Source organism: Chanodichthys erythropterus, chromosome 7 (genome assembly GCF_024489055.1).
Source record: "Chanodichthys erythropterus isolate Z2021 chromosome 7, ASM2448905v1, whole genome shotgun sequence".
Classification (NCBI taxonomy): Eukaryota; Metazoa; Chordata; class Actinopteri; order Cypriniformes; family Xenocyprididae; genus Chanodichthys; species Chanodichthys erythropterus.
The window spans coordinates 48,886-72,048 of record NC_090227.1 but is presented as its reverse complement, the minus strand read 5'-3'; the positions used below and the strand labels follow the sequence as shown (position 1 = coordinate 72,048).

General features: G+C 38.7%; 2 protein-coding genes across 2 annotated transcripts in view; one reads left to right on the top strand and one right to left on the bottom strand.

Annotated features, from left to right (window-relative positions):
* tspan4a (tetraspanin 4a) overlaps nt 1-1,726 on the bottom strand; it is a 38,665-nt gene extending 36,939 nt beyond the window's left edge. Inside the window, exon 1 of the mRNA XM_067388902.1 lies at nt 885-1,726. The gene's annotated coding sequence lies outside the window, so the exon portion shown is untranslated. The remainder of the gene's footprint in view (nt 1-884) is intronic.
* Nucleotides 1,727-4,383: 2,657 nt separating this feature from the next.
* taldo1 (transaldolase 1) lies at nt 4,384-14,336 on the top strand. The gene is made up of 8 exons (XM_067389522.1): nt 4,384-4,567; nt 11,264-11,387; nt 11,542-11,649; nt 12,214-12,345; nt 12,512-12,687; nt 13,274-13,471; nt 13,551-13,696; nt 13,896-14,336. Exons 1-8 carry the CDS (start codon nt 4,471-4,473, stop codon nt 13,926-13,928), a joined length of 1,014 nt encoding a protein of 337 aa, XP_067245623.1. The 5' UTR covers nt 4,384-4,470; the 3' UTR covers nt 13,929-14,336.
* The last annotated feature ends 8,827 nt before the right edge of the window (nt 14,337-23,163 follow it).

Here is a 23,163-nt window from a genome sequence, read left to right as displayed (position 1 = left end):
CAACAGCTCATAGTTCATAGCCGAATTACTTTAGACACAATGTTTTAATGTCTATTATCATCTACTTTTATTCATAATGGCCTGAAAATGAACTACCTAAACTCCATTTAATGAAACAGTGCATTCTGACTTCTTTTTTTAAATCCTCTTTCTCACATCTACCAGTTAGCAGAATATAACAGGAAAATGACCTCAGAGAAGTAATTCTGCTGCACATTATCATTATATTCCAAATGAAAGACTATAATGTGATGAAAATAAGTGGTGAGATCATCACAAGAAAAGCAATACATTTTGAATGACTTTCTGACTGGCTATTTCAGTGCAATGCATTCTTTAAGTTAAGTTTTAATATTTTAAATTAATATTTAAGTTAGGTTACACTGTTTCCGGCTCCAAGCCTTCTTTGGAGAATAACACTAACCCATAATCTCAAAAGTCGTTTATGAATAATATTCATTCAAATCAAATTTAACGATTTATAAAAGATGAATCACTGTCTTGTCAACTGAGATTTTGGTATGGAGATAAAGTTAAGATCATGATCGTAAGAAGAAAATAGAAAGTGTATTCTATCTATCTATCTCTATCTATCTATCTATCTATCTATCTATCTATCTATCTATCTATCTATCTATCTATCTATCTATCTATCTATCTATCTATCTATCTATCTATCTATCTATCTATCTATCTTCTTGTGAAATTTGTCAAAATAGTGTCCACAGCAACATTTGGTTTTTTGAACAAACAATTTCAAAAACACCTTATTCGTCCACTCTGGCACTTTTTTTCCTTCTTTTTTTTAGTTGCTCTATAAACTCATGTTCAGATTTGTATGAATGGCACATACAGTAATTGGCATTAACTTTTATATCACTCACCTCTGCCTTATTGCCTTTTGATGCAGTTACTTCTGCTGTCCTTCTTCATTGCGTCTTTTCTTTTCTAAGTCCAGCTGCTGTTTTCTCTCCTGACCGGAGAGTGTTTTATTCACTCATTTCTGGTCAGGCTCAGGGAGGGACCGCCATCAGGCATCCCAGGAATGCTGCAATGTTATTCCTAACTGAGACTCTATTTTTATCTTCTCTGTAAGCTCTTTTTTTTCTCTCAGTCTTATCTACTTAATAATTATCTAACATCTCTTACTGCAGTAATAATAACAACTTAGGTATCAATGTCATTGCTAAAGTGACTTAAAATGAGGTTGTGGTGACAGTGTTGACGTTTGGTGTTCATAGAGAGTAAACTACAGAGGTCATTTTAAGAGTTATTGTGCAACACAGACACAGAACATCAGCTGTGTCCCTAACAAGATGATGAATATAATTTGCACTAGTGATGAGACAAATAATGCTTTCTGAATACTTAAAACGTTTGAAATAATCGCTTTGAAACATGATTGACGGCATGGAAAGACTCGAAACACTAGCGCCATCTGCTGGTCAAAGGCAACAGCGGCTAAGATTTCACACTACAGAATGTAGCTATTCTTTAATGAAAACAAAAGAAAGACATTTTATACAAGTGTATTTATGCTTCTATATAATAGTAATTTGTCTTTGAAATAGACAAATAAATGAATGATGATGAAAATGAGGCGTAACAGGGCAGAAGTAACACTAACATTTCTTTCAAAATACAATTTAGCTATTTTGTTGGTTGTATATATCCTATATCAAATTTTGTTTAATAATAGTGTAAAATAACCAGTGTTGGAGCCTACAGATATATCTAGATTCACTAATTTACTCGTCAGATAATTTTAAATTCTTCAGTAACAGCTCTGTCAGTTTTAACAGCAACAGAATAGACCCAAAACATGATGAACAATTAAACTGACTGACTGTCAATCAGCCACACTTGCTTGAATCATTCTGATATTGTGGCGCTAATCAATCATTATGAAATAATGGCCTCATATCAGCTTCATTTCTGGCGTAACCGTGGCACTGATGACGTACGATGAACACATTCACAATCACACTGATCTCTATTACATATCACTTATCTATATATAGATCTCTATTATATATTATAGATCAGTTATGCCTACACAATATTCTAGTAAACTTTTCACTGTTTAACATCATAACGTTGTTATAAACTTACTTCATTGGAAATTAGAGTTGCCTGAAATTATGTTTACCCTAATTATTCCTGTCTCGAGGAGGGTTTCGATCTCTTCAATAAGGCCCTGTCCCTAATGGCACACTCCGGACTTGTGGACTTCCTCAGAGTCCACACTTTGGTGACGTCATGTAGTGCAGACCTATAAGGCCCTTAATTGGCGCGAGTCCACGAGGGCGCATTGAGCGGTATTTTTGGGACAGACTCGATCGTCACGCCGGAAATAACGGTCTGGTTGTTTTTTGACAGGAGCTGCAGGTTCGGGGAATGCTGCCTATTGTTGTTGTTGTATATCACAAATATCTTATACAAATATTATAATATTTAGCATCGAGAACAGGTTTCTTTTCTTTTGCAAAATATTATCTCCATGTCAAGTGCACAGCCTGCTTTTGCTTATGCCACCTGGGCATTAGAAAATATATTCATGCTTATTTAAATAATGTATACAGTTGTAATAATACATAATGTTTCATCTAAGATTACAATTTTAACACATAATAAACATGTGCGTGAGTTTCAGATGATTTTACAGGTTTAAATATAAATACTAGGTTTACATATGACTCAGTAAAGTCCTGACCATCGGTTCTATTTATTTAATGAATCATAATGCGATCGTATTATTCAACACGCTGTTATTATGTTTGAGATATCAACCACTGGTCGATGACCATAATGTTTGTATAAACTGTAGGTAACAACTGGTAAAATGTACACCTAGGTCATAAAAACCGTAATGATACCTACACTTAAATATTTTCTTTTCAGCCATGTCATCAATTGCTCTTGAGCGAAATCTCCTCCCATCCGTAGTCTGATTGGCATTTCGCAAGGATTCCTGGGTAGTTAAAGTGTGCGGAGCCTGAATCTATGCGGGCTTCCCGGAAGACCGCTTCAAGGGTACAAAGGAGGCGCTGCTGAGCACATTTCAGAGCGTTAAAATGCTGAATGGGACGGCCTATGGACTCGTAGACTCGGCCGGCACACGCAATTTAAGTCCACGAGACCGAAAGTCCACAAGAAGTGCACCATTTGGGACAGGGCCTAAGTGAAATCTTCTGAAATCTCTCTGTGTCTCCCCCTGGCGGTCACTGCAGCTGCTGCTTCTCTCGTCTTCTTCTTGACACACAACGACAGGTGCATTACCGCCACTTGCTGGTTAGGAGTCATGAACAAATTCTGCTATTCTTACAACTTGTATTGAAATACTTATATTCTTGTGCTTAAAGGGTTAGTTCACCCAAAAATGAAATTTCTGTCGTTAAGTCCTCACCCACACCCGTAAGACACATTTTTGAACAAATTTGTCAGTCCCCTGTCATACTGCTACACTATTTTCACTTCAGATCTCCATTATATACGTCCGAACGGCGGCTAAGTAACAACGGACAAATTTGTTAAATAAAGTTGTTATTTTTGTTTTGTTTTTGCACACAGAAAGTATTCTCGTCTCTTCATAACATTAAGGTTGAACCACTGCAGTCCACTGCATGAAGCTTCGGAGCGTTATGAATCAGCGTTATGAATCAGTGATTCAGAGCGCCAAAGTCACGTGATTTCAGCAGTTTGACACGCGATCTGAATTAAGATTAGGCACAAAAGATTCATAACTCTCCGAATCTTCCTGAAGCAGTGTTTTGAAATCAGCCATCACTATATAAGTCATTATTTTGTTTTTTTGGCGCACCAAAAATATTCTCATTACTTTATAATATTAATATTGAGCCACTGTACTCACATGAACTGATTTAAATATGTTTTTAGTACATTAATGGATCTTGAGAGAGGAAATGGCTTTGCTGGCTATGGAGGCCTCACTGAGCCATCGGATTTCATCAAAAATATCTTAATTTGTGTTCTGAAGATGAACTAAGGTCTTACGGGTGTGGAACTGCATGAGGGTAATTAAGGACATTATTTTCATTTTTGGGTGAACTAACCCTTAATGTATTGGAAAAAAATTATACTACATAAGCATTAATGCGCAGACAGTGTACATTTATCGATTATTCTATGCATATTATATGTAGAAATGTCAAGGGAACTTCTGATTAGATTCTGAACATTCTGATAAAACAGCATTTCAAGGGCATACATATTCATTCAAGGCACAAAACAGGCCGATGATCTGATGTGTGTCTGTGATCTTGCAGAATAGTGACTGAGGCTTAATCCTTCGATCGTTGGTTGTTACGCAATGGCGTCATATGTCGTGGCTCCGCCCCCACGCAGGCGCGTGTCCGCTGCTCTCCCGTGCGCGCGCTCTCTCTTCATCAGCTGCTGACAGTAGTGTCTCTGTTCAGGCGCCGATATAAAAGCTCTGTTTTTTCGGGGATCATGTCTGTGTCACCGGACAAACGGCGGAAGATGGAGTCTGCGCTGGAGCAGATCAAGAAGTACACTGTGGTCGTCGCGGACACGGGCGACTTCAACGGTAAATGTGTTATAGATGATTCTGTGACTTAATCTTGAGTCTGTTTGGTGCGTGATGAAGTGTTTACAACTGCTCGTGCGTTAATTCATTAATCCTTGAACCTGTTGGCAGCTGCGTTCCCTATCTAGTGGACACAACTAGTCAACACTCAAATCCGAGATCGTGCTGTCTGCTCACAGAAAACTACTAATGTCGCTTTCCTCAAGAATGAAGTTCGGGCGTTATTTGGTTAATGATTGCTAGTTAAAATTAAACTGCATTGAGGAACTGAAGCTTTCGCAATTTAGAGTTTTTCCGACCGTCTTAATTAAGCGGAACTCATTGATAATGATATGCATGAGTGGTTCGGAAAGTGTTGAGTTGGTCAGATCTGAGTAAAACATGTGATGCCTCACAGTAATTGTTTTAATGTAAAACTGATCGACTGGGTCTCGTGCGGTGTCGTGCTGAGACCCGGAAGCGAAATCAGGAATCGCTGGACGAGCTCGGCTCATCTTATGAATATTAAGCGTTCTACTTGACAGTCAGAAACAGCGAACCTGATTGGGCGAGAGGCAGAGCTTAGTAATGGGCGTTAGTCACCCGACGAATGACCGAATGCGTTGCTTCATTAATATTAATCATCTTACGCGTCTTAATTCATATTCATGGGTTAGTCTGGCTTGTGGATTTGAGAGAAAGAAGGCAAGTTCTGTTACCGCGGAAAACATGCAAACACATCGGACCTCATTTAAAGTGTATAACTGTAATATTTAAACTTGGAATACATTTATTAACTTTTTAATGACACAAATCCCCGAAATCAATTTCCAGTCACTTATATTGACGTAAAGCCTTGTTTGCGCTTATCTCTGTACAAAGCAGTGGTGTAGTCTACGTGATACGCAGGTATACGCCGTATACCCACTAGGAAAGATCAAGGATTTCCGTATACCCACTTAAAAAAGCACAAGGATACGTAACCATCCAATAAATCACAATAAGATTTGTGGTTTGTTGCTTTTGACATGAAACAAAGTTTAATATTTCAAATTCTGCCCATTTTACAACGAAATAATAATAAATAAATAAAAAAAACATAAATACCGTTTTGGCGCTCTTTGATGTGTAACGCCTTATCAGTTCAAGAGAAGCGGTAGCGTAAAGCACACATGAACTGACCCTCTACTCCGTTTTCATACCAGTTTCAGCGTTGAATAAACATGAATGAACTTCTAAAGGTATGTTAAAAGATACAGAACAACTTAATGAAATCCATATCATGTCTTGTGTATTTGCATAATCGGTGTTTCAACTGCGGAAAGACGTTAATAACAGCTTGTAAACAATGTCACGTAACGTCAAATTCGTCATATTCAGTGAACTGCGAACAGGTGCACGTGCCAGAAGGGAGCGCGAGATTCGGTGAACTGCGACCTGCGATTCAGTGAACTGTGAACAGATGCGCGTGCCAGAAGGGCGCGCGAGTGCATGGAAATATTAACGCGAAGGGCCTTGCATCACAGACCACCATCAGAAGCTGAAAGCACGCCTGGCCTCGGCGATTTACCTGACTGAATTTGGTGAGTGATGGCAGGGCTCGACAGGACTGCCCGATGGCCCGGGGCCAGTGTGAACGACGCTCGGGACAGTAGACGCACCGGTCACTTGCCCGATTGGGCAAGTGCTGTAGGGTGTGCGTTATATCGTCTATAATATCGTAGGCTACTTGTTGATTTAACGATCTGAAATTATCGAGTATGTCCCTCACTTTACAAAAACAGTCTAATGTTACTAGACACAGCATAGTTATTGTTACCTACGGTTAAAGTGTACGCTTTCACTGCGTGATTTAGTCTATTAAAATGCCCCCAAAATTCAAGATAAGGGGCAAAAATGGCCCTGTATATATTTCATATATAATTTAATAAAGTTAATCAATATTACACAAAGAGCTAAGTTTTTCTCCAAATATTAGCATGATTACAAATGTGATATAGGATTTATTCAGCATACAATTTAATGAACAAGAACTTAATATCAAGTGACTTACATTTTAGACACCAAATCGTCTGTTTCGCTGTATTTCACCAACGAAAATAGTTCCAAAGTCCACCGAATTGTTTTGCGTCTCTGAGCAACACTTCCTGAATGAATCAGCTGCTTGAATGAATCGGTTGAATCTCAATGATTCGCTCATTAACAGTGATTGGCTGCCACCTACTGGCGGGTTAAATTTCACATTTAAAGTGTCTTCATTTTTAAAAATTTCAAATAACAGTATTTAACGTTTTATATTTTGAACATTAAAAACATTTTTATGCATCTGTAGCTGCTCTTGATTAACTTTAATGAAGTTATCTATTCTATAGTTATACATTAATTACAATTTCTGTACCTGAAAATCTTCTGTTTAAACCTACATAAAAAAACTTGAAAAGCACCATTTCATTTATATGTTTGTTCTGTTGTATTTATTTGTGCTATTACTCGTAATTTGATTATTTGTTACTATTTTACTACTTACTGTTTATTGTCTAATAATATTTAAAATAAATCTAGTAGCTTTTGGTGTCATAACATTATGTATTGAGGTTAAATTTATCAAAAACAATGAAAACAATAACTATGCTTATTTTATAGGCCCATTTTCTTGTCTTTTACTTTTATTAATTTTTTTGTTGTGGGGCCCGGAAAATTTCGGCGGGTCAAGTAAAAATTTGAACTACTGGCCCAACTGGGCCAGCAGAAAAAATCCTTAGCGTTGAGCCCTGAATGGTTTCAATAATTTTAATATTTTCTGGTATATAAGTTACCCAGGAGCTCTGTTGACATAGACTTAGCTAACGTTAGCTACAGCTTGATGAATTGAGTCATTGAACACAGTAGGAGAGAACACAACGTTAGCCAGCTAGCTAAAGCTCCGGTGGAAAATTATTAGCTAATGCTACAGTTTTTGAGGAGTTAGATTTTGAGGTGAGGGGACTGACAAGGCAGAAGGTAAAGTGCTCCACTGTTCTAATAAGTAGACCTGCCAACCTGTACACAATTTACGTAGCGGATACGCATTTTGACTTCAAAGTACGCTGGTACGATTTGTAACTCTAAACTACGCAAAAACCTGATGATGCCTCTGTGCACGCGCAGTCCTCAAATCAAGCAACAGCAAAAGAAGAAGAGTTCGACCAATCATAGCGTTAGGTTCTTCCCCCAAATATACTGTAAATGTTAGACCCAGTGACAGGCTGGCATGAAATGGCTTGCATAATACTTAGTAAGGAGGCCATGATCATTTTTGACTCATGGCTGAAGTTAAGTTTCTCCAGCTCTCCCCAGGTTGGCAAAAAAAGCATCTCAAAATGCATCAGATTGATGCTTTAAAATGTGGAATATTAAAATTTTTCTTCCGGGGGAGCATGCGCCCGGACCCCCCTAGAGGGGTAATATCCTTCTCACCTTTTTCACCCCGACCCGTTTTCATGCCTGTAATGTTACCTCAGAACAAATTTCAATATTCAGTGACCATAAACTCGTGACCAAAAATGAACTCTTGGGGGGGCTGGTGGTTGGGGTCACAGTATACTCACTACAAAAAACTAGACTACACCACTGGTACAAAGGTGTTGTTTAAAGCTGTTTTTCACAGATGTGAACTCTGTTAACAGACAGACTGGACTTTCTCTGACAGTCCAGAAACTGTAACTTTGTCCAGGACACAGAAATGAGTTTTGGATGAAGTCCAAAGTCCAGCATTCATTGTTGGATGAATCGGGCGGCTGTAACTTGCATCAGATTCCATTGCCTAAGACTGTCTTGTGAAACTCACCACTGCCGATCAGTGATTTCAGTGTTTGTTTTTACACAAGGAGGCGAAGGAGGATAAAACTCCCCTTTGCAGATTTCTGCACTGTCATGATGATCCGGCAGTTGATCTCCATTGACAAGTTCCTGAGAGTTATGAATTTACACACAACCAGACAAATAAAGGGACTGTGTTCAAGGGGTCATGAATTTAGAAATAAAATTGTCCTTGATCTTTTAACATATAAGAGGTCATTGTACTATAAAAACATCCTGTAAGTTTCAGAACCCAAAACTTCCTTGTTAGTCCAAAAACTGCTTTTATTGAAATCAGAGATTGGTAGCTCTGTTAGTAAAATCTCTTGACTTTAGCAATATTTGTTTCATTATATGCCAAAAGGGATAGTTAAAAAATGGCAAAAAGCACCTCTTGGTTTTTTTTTTTTTTTTTTTTTTTTTTTTTTTGGTCTCAAGTTTGCATGCCTGTAACTCAAGAAATATTAAAGGTATCTTAAAGGGTTAGTTCACCCAAAAATGTAATTTCTGTCATTAATTACTCTCCCTCATGTCGTTCCAAATTCGCAAGACCTTCGTTCATCTTCAGAACACAAAATAATATTTTTGCATCGTTTTTCCCTCTGGAGCATCAGTGAATGTTTGAACCTTTTTTAATAGTTGAGTTTGAGTCTCTCAGTCGTCCTCAGTGTGAAAAGATGAATCTCAAAATTACACAGTCACTGCTGGAAAGGGTTCAAATATGCAGAAGATGCTTGAAAACTGATGAATTTGCAGGATCTGGAGGATTTTTCTGAAGAACAGAGCTCAGTTTAACTGCTCAGAACAAACAAGAGACTCATGAACAACCATCACAAAACATAAAATCAGTCGTGGATCATCAGGTGACCACACACAGTATTGAGAATCAATGGTTCACATACTTATGAATGGGGTTATTTTAATAAATTCAGCTATATCCAAAACTCCATCGCTATAAATCCGCAAGATGAAAACCACTATTTTCTGTTTCCATCTTTCACATAGTATCTTTTGGTTATAAAAACATTAAAAATTCAAATCTAGATTTTCATTTTCAAAAGTTTATTATAAAAACGGATTATTTTTTCCCCAAAATGCAATAAAACCCTTAACCTTTTTTTAAATTTTTTTTTTTTTAAATGCAATTAATCCATACTGATGTATTCTCCGGCACTTGTGTAGGTTTATAGATGACTTGCCTTACAAATCTTATTAAATGCCGCACATTGCGTTTCCAGATAAGTGTTAAAAGCAATCCAAACTCACTAAATAATTACAGCGCATGTATATTAAAACCTGCGGCACCGTGGAACGCGTCACTTCCGGTATTTTGCCGGTTACTCACAATTAATCGTGCTGCTCTACTTATAAGTTATTATTAAAGAGAGTGAGATGCTACAATTTGGAAAGAGAAATTAGGTGACCAGATTGAAAGACAGAATGCAAATGGCTTCATCCAAATTGAAACGGACCTGCTATTCAGCACAAACCCGAATGCTATTATTTATTTTGAAAAGAATGGTTTGTACTTCACTTGTGTCCCAATCGTCCACATAAAACCGCAACCTACTAGGCAGCTGAACTGTAAAAATGATTAAACTGCTGTATGAGTTAGAGCTGTGGTGTATTTTAATAAAGGCAGTTACAAAGGAAGGAGGCTGTCAATTTTCTTTGTGTAAAATCCATTCTGTTCTGATGGTCTGTGGCCTTTTCTGTCTGCAGATGAACGGAAGTCTTTAATGAAAGGAAAAGTTAGCTTACAGACTGTCCTCCCGCTGGCAGAATATTGTTGTAACTAATTTAAATTATTTATAATTCCACTCATTGTTGGTGTATAATTAACTGTTATAATCAAATAAGCGATTTTCACTGCAAACGCATGTTCATTTGCCAGACATCCCATATGAACGGTATGTAACAGTTGACATACGAGTGTTCATGTTGAAGCCATGACACACCAAACCAGCATCAATAAACTAGCGGCGATGAAAGCCGACTGTTTTGGCCAAAAGGATGTGCTTGAACTGCAAAGTCTACAGCCATTGGCCGACTAGCGTGTGTGTTCTGCGCCTGCGTGTGAGGAAAGATGGTCTTCACTTTTTCCTTCCAGACAGCCATGTTGTTATGAAAATATTTGCATATTGAAAGGCTCAGAAGAGATGGTTAAATAGGAACAGCCTTCCATCTGTGCCTTCTTAACTTTGTCGTTTGCTTACTTTTCACTTTTGCTATTATTCTCATGCATTAGTTTGCTAATCTGATCAGCCAATCAGATCGATCTCTCTCACCGACTGTCTGAGGCAGATTAAACATCCTCAATCGGCTGAAAATCCACAGACTGTGTTAAACACAAAGCAAAAACTGCTAGCTCCGTTCTTAATAAAACAGGCCGTGTGACTGAGGAATGATTGCCTCAGATGTATATCCGAATGCAAGTTCAAGGGACTACATGCATCTCTTTAGCTGTTGTCACATGGCAGTGATTAAGCGGCGTGCCGTAGATTGCCGACTCCTGCCCTAATAAAGGACTGAAGACGCCTATTGTCTGTGTGTGTTTTATTACTCATCTCCTATTCATTGACTCAGATTATGTTCAGACAAAGCCTCATAAACCAGAATAACTAGGTTTTAGGTTAACCGTACTCCAGAATCATCTTTGTTGGCAAAAATGACGAACAGGACAGGAGTTATTATCAGTTAATAAAGATTCAAGCTGTATGTAATGGTAAATGTAGAGTTTTGAACCAGAAATCTTTTTTTGCACCAGCTGTGATCACACTCCTTTAAATTAACAGTCACTGATATCATCTTCTGATCATTTCTGCTCCGTATATCATCAAATGTTAGTTGCTTCAATTTGCCATGTTTTCTCCTCGGCAGCTATTGAAGAGTACAAGCCACAGGATGCCACGACCAATCCGTCTCTCATTCTGGCTGCAGCTAAAATGTCCACTTACCAGCACCTCGTGGACCAGGCCATAAAATACGGCATGGCTAACGGCGGGTAAGAGCATTGCTGTCCTTTCCTCAGACCATGAGCAAAATTCACTCTGCTCACTTTGTCCCTGTTGAAAGGTTGCTAGAAATGGGACTGTTGTGCACAAATATGCTCTGCTTTATAGTTTCTTACAGCTCTAATAAACAATATTCAATTTCAGGAGTGAGGAGGAGCAGGTGACCAATGCCATGGACAAGCTGTTTGTGAGCTTTGGTCTGGAAATCTTAAAGAAGGTTCCTGGCCGCGTCTCCACTGAAGTCGATGCCAGGTAAGAGTCAGGTGACGTTACATGATCTACACTAGTTCTGTCACGACGCCACATTTCAGTAGTCCAAATTTCACAGTTCTCAGTACCGATGACGATACCACAGGCAAAACTATAGGAACGCTCTCCTTAAAATAAGCTTTTAATCATTTTATAACATCTGTTAAAATCATTTGTAGATTTTTAAAGAGTGCCATGATCAATGTGATGTGAACCAAAAGTATAATGACATTTGTAAACATTTTAATTTATTTAAATAAAGATCTGTTAATCATGTAATGTTCATTAAGTAAACATTAACGAGCTAATTTTTCTAGCTGTGAATATATTATCTACTGACATGTTCAACATTATATAATGTTATATAATAACAAATAATACAAAATGATAATAATATTATAATGTTGTTAATGGGTTATTAATGAAAGTTATTATCCATTTCATGATTTTTACAGTACCATCCGGCACCTGCTGGACTGTCTGCATATTTGATGTTGTTATGCACTAAATCATTTGTGTATGTGTTTGTCACAAGATGTTTAATGACATGTGATGTTTGATTTTCAGGCTGTCGTTTGATAAAGAGGCAATGGTGTCTCGCGCCCGGAGGCTCATCTCTCTGTATGAAGAGGCGGGAGTCGGTAAAGAGCGCATTCTCATCAAACTCTCCTCCACATGGGAGGGCATTCAGGCCGGACAGTGAGTGTGTTCACAACAGCTTATTAGATGACGGTGTTAATTCATCACAGTGTTGTCATGATGACTGCACACATGGTGTGAAAGCTAATTCATCGAGTGCACCTGTATTATTAATTAACAGATGAGAGCTAGTCTGCTGACGTCTGTGTGTTTGACTGTTTGTCAGGGAGTTGGAGGAGAAACACGGGATCCATTGCAACATGACTCTGCTGTTTTCATTCGCCCAGGCGGTCGCATGTGCTGAGGCTCGCGTCACCCTCATCTCCCCGTTTGTGGGCCGAATCCTGGACTGGTACAAGGAAAACACAGACCGCAAAAACTACGAGCCCCATGAAGACCCAGGCATGTTCTCAGATGATAGCTCAGACGGAAACATTCAACATCTCGTATTGTTAATGTCTAAATATCAGGGCAAAAGCACAAAAAGGCATAATCTGATTGAAACGTTTACCCTCATATTCTACAGGATGAGCAAACACTAGCTATAGTGACACATGCTGCCGGGGGACACTCTTGAAGGGTTTAGTGAAGCGTCATGTGTAGGACAGATATCGCACACCGGATGTGTCAGTGTGTTTACGTGCTCAAGGCAGTAGTCCAAAATGCTCAATCTATTCTCCACACAGGCAAGAGTTCAACAGCAGACAAAGTGACTGTAATGAGTTTGAAGTTTTGATGAAAAAACAGTGGTCCAACAGCATGAAAATGGAGAGATTAGAAAAAGTGATTGATGCGGTGATATTTCCTCATATATGACTTTGCTTTAGACACGTCCAGCATGTGACCCCAAGTTTCTGCAAAGACTTCTGCAGTTTCATGTGCCGTTTCAGGGCTGTCCGGGCTAAACTCTTGTGTAGTGTCCTACATGTGGGTCTCTTTTCATTCCACTAGTCCAGCTTCTGTCTTGACGTCGCTGTCTTTCTCTCAGGTGTGCAGAGTGTGACCAAGATCTACAACTACTATAAGAAGTTCAACTACAGCACGGTGGTGATGGGCGCCTCCTTCAGGAATACAGGGGAAGTGAAAGCTCTGGCCGGCTGTGATCTGCTCACCATCTCTCCTGGGCTGCTGGGTGAGCTCAGCCAGGACCACAGCGCAGTCAAGTGTTCCCTCACGCCACAGGGAGGTGAGCATCCACACGGACACCGACACGACCTTAAACCACCCATTTGAAACGTTTTCAGCAAGCGTGACCTTTCTTTCAGCGAAGGAGTGCGATCTGGAGCAGATACACCTGGATGAGAAGAGCTTCCGCTGGCTGCACAATGAGGACCGCATGGCTGTGGAGAAACTCTCTGACGGGATCCGCAAATTTGCTGCCGACGCCATTAAACTTGAGGCCATGATCAAGGTGCAAAAAACCACACATTTTGTTGTGTGATTTTAAACCCGTTGATGACGTTGAGTAATGAAACTGTATTGTTAAACATCTTGTGTTAGCGGATGAATGCTGCTCGCTAGTGCGTTGCTTTGTTCACTGCACTTCTGTTACTCAGGGTGATGTGGGCCTCAGCACATGCAACATTTTTTTTTTCCCCTGTATGTTTCAGGAGAAGATGTTTAGTGTGAAGAACGGACAGTAGTGAAGCCGAGAGATGCTTTAGAGGACCAAAATCTTCACTCCCGCTCTGACCTCTGATTGGCCGGTTTAGCTGCACTCTTGGTTGTGACTGACGGTCAGCCTGCAGTCTTAAAAAAAGTCTCTTTATAAGCCATGCACATTTTAATAGAAAACTGATCCTAATGGAGTGCTCAGATTAAACCCTAAACCCAGACTAACTCCCAGCAAACCAGCAGATTTTGTGCTTTTACTGTAGGACCAATGGCTTTGAAGTGTACTGTAGCTTCAATAGTTTGTAATCCACTAGCTCTATTCATTTCTACAAAATTCACATGGGGAAAGTTCATCAGTATTTTCTATTCAGTGACCCATGTTCTGATGATGAGAATTGTTGATCTTGTATCTGTCATTAAAACATCTTTCCTCACCAGAGTGCTTCATTCCAGTTTGCTGAAAGCTTGTGTAAGGTGTTTTTGCTTTCTATTCGACTGTGTAGATAGAACTTTTATTTTTTCTAAAATGTCAGATACCTTATTATTCCAAGGGGCCAACTTCTCTTTAACTGATTTCCGCACACATTTTTGAATATAAATGATTTTGTAGACCACCATCCCTATTTTCAAGTGTTAGGTTGTCACCTTCTCCCTTGTCAAGTCACCTTTATTTATATAGCGCTCTTTACAATGCAGATTGTGTCAAAGCAGCTTTACAGTGATAAATGGTATATAATTTTGGTGTCATTGTCCAGCTTAAGTAAATTCAGTATTGATTTATTCCATTGTAAGAATCAATAGTTATTAATTTATCTATATCAGCACTGGAGTAAACAGTGATGTCATCATCCAGCTCAGTTCAGTTTGCATACAATGGTGTCAGTGCTGGCAGATCAAAACGTTGAATATCAAATGTCAAGTGTCCCCAACTAAGCAAGCCAAAGGTGATGGCGGCAAGGAACCCAAACTCCAACAGGTGACATAAGGTGATAAAATGGAGAAAAAAACCTTGGGAGAAACCAGACTCAGTTGGGGGGCCAGTTCTCCTCTGGCCAACAGTGAACAGTGCATGATTATGATTCAGGTTGCTATCATAAGTCCGATAGGATTTAAAGTATTTATTCCAGTTGAGGATCGTATTCATCACACCGGTATGGACGGTTTGTTGAGGATCTGTGCCACTGGCTGTCGTGTCGGTGAGGCCTTCACGGGATGATCTAGTTGACACAATCTCTGCTGACACTTCAGGGTTGCGTTGTCGTCGTGTCTAGGCGCAGGTCCTCGATCTCATGTGGATACAGCCCGGATCCGGCTGACTATGGTAAACCTCGGGATAAACAGAGATATTAGCGTAGATGCCATTCTTCTTCTGATGTAATGAGTACATCTGGTGTTATAGGGAGTGTTCCTGGTTCCAGCTGACCTAATTTATGCAGCCTAATAATCCTTTAACGGATTTGAAAAAATAAATTGATAATGTGTTATGTGTATGCCAGGTTAAAGAGATGCGTTTTTAGTCTGACAGAGTGTGTCTGCATCCCGAACAATGCTAGGAAGATTGTTCCAGAGTTTAGGGGCCAAATAAGAGAAGGATCTGCCGCCTGCAGTTGATTTTGATATTCTAGGTATTATCAACTGGCCTGAATTCTGAGATCGCAATAAACGTGAAGGACTATAATGCATTAAGAGCTCACTTAGGTACTGGGGGGCTAAACCATTTAGTGCTTTGTTAGTAATTAGCAAGATTTTAAAATCTATACAATGTTTAACAGGAAGCCAGTGCAGTGACAACAGAACTGGGATAATATGGTCAGTCATACTTCCTAGTTCTAGTAAGGACTCTAGCTGCTGCATTTTGTACGAGCTGTAGTTTATTTATCAAGCGGGAGGAACAACCACCCAGTAGAGCGTTACAGTAATCTAACCTTGAGGTCATGAACACATGAACTAACTGTTCTGCGTTTTTCAGTGAGAGCATATGTCGTAGTTTAGATATATTTTTAAGATGGAAGAATGCGGTTTTATGCTAGTAACATGGCCTTCAAATGAAAGATTGGTATCAAAGAGCACACTGGCCAGGTTCCTAACTGACGAGAAGACTTATCAGAGCAGCCATCAAGTGTTAGACAATATTCTAGGTTATTACTGAAGAAGTTTCTGGTCCAAAAATTATAATCTCTGTTTTTTCTGAATTTAGTTGTAGGAAATTACTGGTCATCCAATTTTTTATATCAGCTATACATTCTGTTAATTTTATGAATTGGAAAGTTTCGTCAGGGCGAGAAGAAATATAGAGTACTGAGCCTTGCGGTGCTCCATATTGAACTTGTGATGTCTATGACGTCTCTTCGTTTACTACTACAAACTGATAACGGTCAGATAAGTATGATTTGAACCATGCCAATGCAATTCCACTAATGCTAACATAGTTTTCGAGTCTATTTAGAAGAATATTGTGATCGATAGTGACAAATGCAGCACTGAGATCTAGTAACACTAATAGAGAGATACAACCATGATCTGATAAGAGCAAATCATTAGTAACTCTAATGAGAGCAGTCTCAGTACTATGGTATGGACAAATTCTTGTCCAAGCTCTTGTTCTATCCAGACTGGACTACTGTAATGCTCTCTTGGCTGGCCTTCCAGCATGCACTATCAAGCCTCTACAACTGATCCAAAATGCTGCAGCAAGACTGGTCTTCAACGAACCGAAGAGAGCGCACGTCACTCCTCTCTTCATCAGTCTGCACTGGCTGCCAGTAGCTGCTCGCATCCAATTCAAGGCTCTGATGTTTGCTTACAGAACGACAGCTGGCTCTGCACCGCTATACCTTAACTCACTACTTCAGACTTACGCGCCCTCCAGAAACCTGCGTTCTGCAAGTGAACGGCGCCTTGTGGTGCCATCACATAGGGGCACAAAATCACTCTCACGGACCTTCTCCGGGACTGTTCCTGGCTGGTGGAATGACCTACCACGCTCTATCCGAGCAGCCGAGTCTCTAGCCATTTTCAAAAAAATGCTAAAGACGTATCTTTTTCGTCAGCACTTGACCCAGTAGTAGTAGCACTTACCTTGACTAATATTCTTCTCCTATCTGTGTATTTATTTATTGAAAAAAAAAAAAAAAAAAAATTCGCTATGAGCACTTTACTGACATAACTGTGACTTCACTCAGCACTTATACACTGTTGTTCTCATGTTGATTTAATTGATTCTACTACTCTCATTTGTAAGTCGCTTTGGATAAAAGCGTCTGCTAAATGACTAAATGTAAATGTAAATGTAAATGTATGGTACGGTCTAAATCCTGACTGGAGATCCTCACAGATACTATTTCTTTTTAAAAAAGAACATAGTTGTGATGATGCTGCCTTTTCTAGTATTTTTGACAGAAAAGTGAGATTTGAAATCGGCCTGTAATTGACTAATTCTCTAGGATCAAGTTGTGTTTTTTTAATAAGAGGTTTAATAATAGCCAGCTTAAAAGTTTTTGGTATGTATCCTAGTGATAAAGATGAATTGACGATATTAAGAAGAGTACATGTTGTTGATTTTGATGATTTAACGAGTTTAGACAATTCATCCTCTCCTATAGCAACGAATGTATTGATTTTTTCCTCAGGGACACTACAGTGAACTGTCTGATGCGATACTGTAGTAGACGGTTGCATGGTTATAATTTTCTCTCTAATATTATCAATCTTGCAAGTAAAAAAGTTCATAAAGTCATTACTGCTGTGCTCTTTGGAAACATCAGAAATTGAAGCTGTATTTCTCATTAATTTAACCACTGTCTCAAATAAATACCTAGGGTTGTGTTTGTTTTTTTCTAAAAGATTTGAAAAATAAGCAGATCTAGCAGTTTTTAAAGGTGCCATCGAATGAATAATTGAATTTACCTCGTCATAGTTGAATAACAAGAGTTCAGTACATGGAAATGACATACAGTGAGTCTCAAACTCCATTGTTTCCTCCTTCTTATATAAATCTCATTTGTTTAAAAGACCTCCGAAGAACAGGCGAATCTCAACATAACACAGACTGTTACGTAACAGTCGGGATCATTAATATGTACGACCCCAATATTTGCATATGCCAGCTCATGTTCAAGGCATTACACAAGAGCAGCCAGTATTAACATCTGGATCTGTGCACAGCTGAATCATCAGACTAGGTAAGCAAGCAAGGACAACAGCGAAAAATGGCAGATGGAGAAATAATAACTGACATGATCCATGATATCATGATATTTTTGGTGATATTTGTAAATTGTCTTTCTAAATGTTTCGTTAGCATGTTGCTAATGTACTGTTAAATGTGGTTAAAGTTACCATCGTTTCTTACTGTATTCATGGAGACAACAGCCCTTGCTATTTTCATTTTTAAACAATTGCAGTCTGTATAATTCATAAACACATCTTCATTCTTTATAAATCTCTCCAACAGTGTAGCATTAGCTGTTAGCCACGGAGCACAGCCTCAAACTCATTCAGAATCAAATGTAAACATCCAAATAAATACTATACTCACAGGAATCGATGCATGCATGCAGTACGCATGATGAACATTTGGTAAAGATCCATTTGAGGGTTATATTAGCTGTGTGAAATTTGTAAATGCACTATAATAGTCGAGAGCTTGAGGGGCAGGGAGTGAGAGGATTTAAGGGGGCTGCACATAGTTAATGATGCTTCAAAATACGCAGTTAAAAAAAAGACTATGGTGTATTTTGAGCTGAAACTTCACAGGCAGCCGCAGTAGCGAGTTCAGATGGTGTCGTTGCGTCCCAGCTGCACTCTCGCTCACTCCGTCACGACAATCAACCCCAGGGAAGTTTAAGCCTCTCGGCCTGGTCACTGCTCGCTTTTCACCACATTTTTCCCCATGCAGACTCATTTCTTGCACTGGAGCACCTTATCTTATATTTCAGCCAGCGCACCTTTTCCTATGTTGACCTCGCACAGCACACATACGTCACCAGTCACTTCCGTTCACGTTAGTACAGGTTTGCACTCACTTCCTCCCTTCCATTCACGTGAAAATACCCCTCCTTAAATAGTTTGTCACATACAATTCACTTCTCATTGGACAACAGCACAATTAAATAATTAAATAATTGGTGAACCAATATCGTTCTGCCACAAGCTGCGCTCCATTTTTCTGGCTATTCTCTTAAGGGCCCGAGTGTGCTCGTTGTACCACGGCGTTGGAATAATTTTCTTAATGTTCTTTAAGCGCAGAGGAGCCTAGTGTGCTGGAAAAGAGAGAGTCAATAGTTTCTGTTGCAACATCGAGTTCTTCTAAGCTATCTGGTATGCTAAGGTGCTGAAACTGATCAGAAAGATTATTTATAAAGCAATCTTTAGTGGTAGAGGTGATGGTTCTACCATATTTATGGCAGGGAGGCAGTTTAGCAGCCTTTGCTAACTGTAGAATACATGAGACTAGATAATGATCTGAGATGTCGTCACTCTGATGCAGAATTTCAACAGCATTAATATCGATTCCATGTGACAATATTAGATCTAGGGTATGATTACGACAATGAGTGGGTCCTGACATGTGTTGTCTAACACCAATAGAGTTTAGAATGTCTGTAAATGCCAATCCCAATGAGTCTTTTTTATTATCTTCGTGGATATTAAAATCACCAACAGCAAGGACTTTATCTGCAGCTAGTACTAACTCTGATAGAAAATCAGCAAATACTTTAATAAACTCTGTATGGTGCCCTGGTGGCCTGTATACAGTAGACAGCACAAATGTCAAATGTGATTTGTCACTTACATTACATAATGTTACATAAAGCACCATCACTTCGAAGGAATTATTTTTTAAAGATTTTAAAATATAGTCAAGTCAAGTCAAATTTATTTATATAGCGCTTTTACAATTGGTAATTGTTTCAAAGCAGCTTTACATATTAGAAGCACAGAAAAAAAGGGAAGTGGTTAAAACTGTACAAACAAGCGTGGTAATATGTAACATATACAAGATGGTGCTACATTAAGCCAATGTCGGCTGACTTCCAGGGGTGGAAAAAACCCCCTAGGAGAAAAACCCAGCGTGCTAGCACTGGGAAAAAAGTCCTAGGAGGGAAAAAACCCCTTGGAAGATATATATATGTAAATGTATATGGAGATCAAAATCTGAATTGTACATTTTTATTATAGAGATTAAAAATCGATTATATATAAATATATGTAAGCGGATACGGGGATCCTGGGCTACGTTGTAGTCAGGTCCAGACGCAGGTTCTCCATCTGACCTGGATACGGCCTGGATCCAGCACCCGGCAAACCTCAGGATAAGCAGAGAGACAGATATTAGCGTAGATTCCAAGAAAGGCGAAAAACTTCTAGTTTTGTTTTCTTCCAACTATAAACTAAAGATATTACTATAAATTACAGCAACACCTCCCCCTTTGCCTTTCCAACGTGGTTTGTGTTGATAATCGTAATCTTGAGGGCTAGACTCATTTAAAGTAATGTAGTCGTCTAGTTTTAGCCAGGTATCTGGCAAACACAGCACATCTAGTTTATAATCTGTAATAATATAATTTACAATAAGTGCTTTTGAGGAAAAGGGATCTAATATTCAGCAACCCAAGCTTTACAATTTGTTCTTCAGTATTATCTCTGTTTTTTATTTGTTGAACATCAATTACATTTTTACCCTTAAATGGGTTTGGGAGTTTTTTGTATTTACACATTTGAGGTACAGATACAGTCTCTATGTGATGTTATCTAGGTGAAAGTGTTTCTATGTTTTGGGATTTATCTGACTGTCCAACTATTCGTGGTTCAGGAGAGGACCCCAAACTTCACTGCCATAGTACAACTGGTTCTAGGACCGATTGGAATATTTTGAGCCAGATTCTGATTGGTATTTCAATTTGGATTGATTTTTTGATGGCATAGAAGGCCCTTCTTGCTTTCTCTTTCAGTTCATTCACGGCCAAATTTAGCTTTCCAGTTGCACTTATTTTCAGTCTGAGGTATGTGTAGCTTGTGGCATTGTTTTCATACCAAGGGTGATACACTCTCTCTCTCTTTCTCACACACACACACACACACACACACACACACACACACACACACACACACACACACACACACACACACACACACACACACACACACACACACACACACACACACACACACACACACACACACACACACACACACATACCCACACACACACACTCAAAAGCATTTGCTGTATGTCTTTGGGTTGTGAGGGAAACCAACACAATGAAAACATGTGAACTCCAGGGCTTCAGCTAACCAAAATCAGAGGAATGATAATCTAAGTACGCTTTAAAATACGCTTGATTTAAATTAAAAGCCTTATTCAGATGGTAATTATAATATTACATAGTGTTTACAATACACGTTCATATCAAATGATATAAATAGTAAATTGTAATATTCAAACCCCTGGCATTAAGTGAGAGCCATATAAGCAGAGTAAGTAAACTATTATTCTATTAATTGCTCCTAATAGAAGTGTTGGTTTGAATGGGAATTAAATTACCAAACAACCCTGGAGTTTGTTTAGAAACAAAAGTTCATTCAGCCCAGCATTTTCTTGAAGGACAAGGGGGAAAAACACCAACAGCTTTGATCCAGATAGCAAATAATCACTACCGACAGTAAATGCTGAAATAGACATTTAAATTATCCACTACAGAAAACACCTATAGCAACTTTAAACTTTAATAAACTTTAAATTTACCAAAACACTTATCTAAGATACGACGATGCGTGTTCAGATTTGTGTGACAGATGCAGTTTCACTGTAACAGAAACCGGCTGATCTGAAACATGAGCATATGTGAACTCATATGATCTGTGCAATGAACAAACGGCCTTATAGCTGGTAAATGTTTTTTGCTCATACATGTTCTCAGTTTACTGGCCATAAGCAGGTGTGATCTTTGCCTCTACAAGATACAATAAGGATATTGGTTTTTTTTTCCCCCTTTGTTGAGCTTTATTCAACACGCAGTTAATTCCTGGCATTCACACTCCTTGACGTGTAATCACTGAACAATAGACCTAAATGCCTTAACAATTCTCACCAAGCCAGTTTGGCATCCTTTTTTATAACATTTTACTTTCACATTGATGCTAGGAAACAAGATGTTTCACACAGGAGTTCTGGACGTTGTCTAATTGATCAAAAATATCCAGGTTACCGATAAATCAGTGATAATAACAGTGAAGGGAAACATTCTGAAGGAAGCAAGAGACATCAGGAGGCATTTGGGTACGTCTGATTCTTTCATAATCATAGCAGAAATTTGTCTTAGAAGTATGTAGGGTGAATTCAGGTAAACTGGGACAGTTTTTGCCATTGAGATGACTGGGGGAAATTGTCCTAGTTATCCTGAATTTCAAAATAAAAATAATACCTTTGAACAAGCTATTGTGAAATTTGAAGAAACATTTGGGGTTTAGCATGTGCAAATGTTTATCATGAGAATGAGATAAAATTTCATAGAGTAGCCCATGTGTCACGGTATGTGACCACAGGAAGAAGAAGGCAGGAGAAGCAGGTTTCAAATAGAACTCAAAGGTTTAATAATACTTCAAAAAAGGCAGGTAAACACATCCAACATATAACAGTGACTGGAAAACTGAGGGAGGTGAGTGGTGTGCCAAAGAATATCCACTAATGAGTATGGAAATTGAGTATGGAAATTCCACTAATGAGTATATCCACTAATGAGTATATCCACTAATGAGTATATCCACTAATGAGTATGGAAATTGAGTATTGAGTAATTGAGTATGGAAATACTCAATAAAGTAGACTAACTACGATTCCTCAGATGGATGAATGGTTGGATTCCACAACTGGTAAAATAAAACATATATAAGACAACAAAACATTTACTGTAGGAGCCATACAATTTACTGGTGACTTAATTTAAAAAAAACCTGTTCTATTGCGCTAAAGATTTGGCTGAGAAATTCGCCGATTTTGGGTGTGTAAGATGTGAAGGATGGAGTCCAGGACAGTTGGAGACTGTGACACTACACTCTAAAAAATGCTGGGTTAGAAACAACCCAAGTTGGGTTGAAAATTGACAAACCCAGCGGTTGGGTTAAATGTTTGCCCAACCTGCTGGGTAGTTTTATTTAAACCAACTATTATTTAAAAATTGCTATATGGCTAGCTTAAAATGAACCCAAAATAGTTGGGAAATTAAAAACCAGATGCAATTAGAAAAAACAATAATAGACAAA